At 47.5% G+C, this 2,438-nt stretch overlaps 1 protein-coding gene across 1 annotated transcript in view; it reads left to right on the forward strand.

Moving 5' to 3' along the window:
• Window positions 1-2,438, forward strand: part of NWD1 (NACHT and WD repeat domain containing 1) — a 55,184-nt gene that overhangs the window by 39,358 nt on the left and 13,388 nt on the right. Inside the window, 1 exon segment of the mRNA XM_023763285.1 lies at window positions 1,677-1,767. Within this exon segment, the coding sequence (XP_023619053.1) occupies window positions 1,677-1,767 (91 nt within the window).

The raw sequence follows: 2,438 nt of genomic DNA on the forward strand, positions 1-2,438 counted from the left end.
CAGTCAGGGCATGTACATGAGTTGCAGGTTTCATCCCCCCCCCCGAGTGCGGGTGTATGTGAGAGGCAACGCATGGATGTGTCTCTTTCATATCGATGTTTCTGTCTATCTCTGTCTCTCTCTCTTCCCCCCTTCTCCTCCTCTTTCTCCCTCCCAACCCTTCCTCCTCTCTCTAAAAAATCAATGGAAAAAATATCCTCACTCCTTGGGTGAGGATTAAAAATACATAAATAAAAATAAAAGAATCATGTGTTTAGCCCTAGCTGGTTTAACTCAATAAATAGAGCATCGATCGGCCTGTGGACTGAAGGGTCCCAGGTTCGATTCCTGTCAAGGGCACATGCCCGGGTTGCAGGCTCAATCCCAGTGTGGGGGCATGCAGGAGGCAGCCGATCAATGATTCTCTCTCATCATTGATGTTTCTAGCTCTCTCTCCCTCTCTCTTCCTCTCTGAAATCAATAAAAATATATATTTTTTAAAATATTTACTTAAGCCCAGGGGTGGGCAAACTTTTTGACTCGAGGGCCACAATGGGTTCTTAAACTGGACCGGAGGGCCAGAACAAAAGCATGGATGGAGTGTTTGTGTGAACTAATATAAATCCAAAGTAAACATCATTACATAAAAGGGTACGGTCTTTTTTTTTTTTTAGTTTTATTCATTTCAAACGGGCCGGATCTGGCCCGCGGGCCGTAGTTTGCCCACGGCTGCCCTAGCCGGTTTGGCTTGGTGGCTAGAGCGTTGGCCTGCGGACTGAAGGGTCTCAGGTTTGATTCTGGTCAGGGGCACATGCCCAGGTTGTGAGCTCGATCCCCAGTGGGGGGGCGTGCAGGAGGCAGCCGATCCACGATTCTCTCTCATCATTGATGTTTCTATCTCTCTCTCTCCCTTCCTCTCTCTGAAATCAATAAAAATATATTGTTAAAAAGTTTACTTTAAAAAAAATCATGTGTTTAAAAATGTCAGCAGTAACATCCATAAAGAAATTCACTTTCTCCTGCTCCTGCTAAATAAATGTTGAACAAATATTTTAAAATTCCTGGCTTGAATTGGTGCAAAGGACTCACTTTCCTGGGCTGCCCACGTGTCCTGTTCCCTCTCGCCCCAACAGAGAATGAATGTAATGCTTTTGGCACCTGGGCTGATGGCAGTCAGGCACTCAAAACCCAGTAGTTGGATTGGGGCTGAGAATCAAGGTTCATGAATGAATCTCCCTCTTAGATTTTATCAAAATGGGCTCATTTCTGCAACTCGGGATGGGGGAGAACAGTGCTTCCTTCCTCTGGCTCGGCCTTGTGTTTTGATTTTTGAGATCTCCAGACCTCCTCTGGAGCAGAAAACAAATGCTAGAATGTTCTCTGGGTCCCTGAGTTTGTTGCAACAACAACAATAACAATGTCAACAATAATAATACCTGCCACTTTGGAAGAGCTGACTATGTGCCTGAGGGTGGCGGGGCGGGTGAGGGGACCGTTCTACACACTTCTTAGCCCACAATAGCCCTGTGAGGCAGTCCTGGTTTCATCACCCATTTCACAGATGAGGAAACGGAGGCACCCAGGGTTTAAGGAATGTGCTTAGGGTCACATTGCTGGTAACAGCCCTGCGTCAAGCTCTTGCCCCTGAACCCTTAAGCCTATGGAAATGCTTGATGGGGATATTTGACTTTGCGCAGGTTTCCTCGGAAGGAGACAGCCTGCTGGGGAAGCTTCCGGAAGCTGTGGGGTTCCTGGTCACCTCTGAAGATGAGTCCCTTCTCGCCGCAGGTAGCGTTTAGCTCGCTGGGGAGTGGGGAGGAGGCAGCTCTGGATTTGGTTGGAAGGGAAGAGGGGCTTGGGGGAAAGGCAGGGTCTGAGACCAGCGATCAGCAAACTTTTTGCAAAGGCCACGTAGCACACATTTTTGGCTTTGTGGGCCCAACGGTCTCTGTCACGACTATTGACCCCTGCCCTGTAATGCAAACGCCGGTGTAGCAATGAGCCAATAAATCTTTATGTATCTGAAATTTGCATTTCATATTATTTTCATGTGTCATAAAATAGTCATCTTATTTTGAGTTTTTTTTCAACCATTGAAAAATGTAAAAACTCTTCTTAGCTCATGGGCCAGACAAAAAAATAGGTGGCCAGTTCAGGCCCATGGCTGTCTTTTGCCAACCCTTGTTCCGGACAAATCTCCTAGCCTTCCTAGGTTTCCGGTTCATTACCTTTGAAATTGGAGTGGATAGTCACAGGGATAGAGCGGGGCTGGGGGAGGGGGTGGTGAGCCAGCCCACACAGCTCCTGCTTTTAGGGGCTTCTGGCTGGCAGGGAAGATGGACACATAGGCAGGCACAAGAAAGACAAGAATCAGGGGCCATGGAGTGTGTGACAGGGTTTCCTTCTTTAGTTCGAAGCAGTCAAGGAAGGCTTCCTAGTGGAGGTGACTAACATATGCT

The sequence above is a fragment of the Myotis lucifugus genome, unplaced genomic scaffold (genome assembly GCF_000147115.1).
Source record: "Myotis lucifugus unplaced genomic scaffold, Myoluc2.0 scaffold_280, whole genome shotgun sequence".
NCBI lineage: Eukaryota > Metazoa > Chordata > Mammalia > Chiroptera > Vespertilionidae > Myotis > Myotis lucifugus.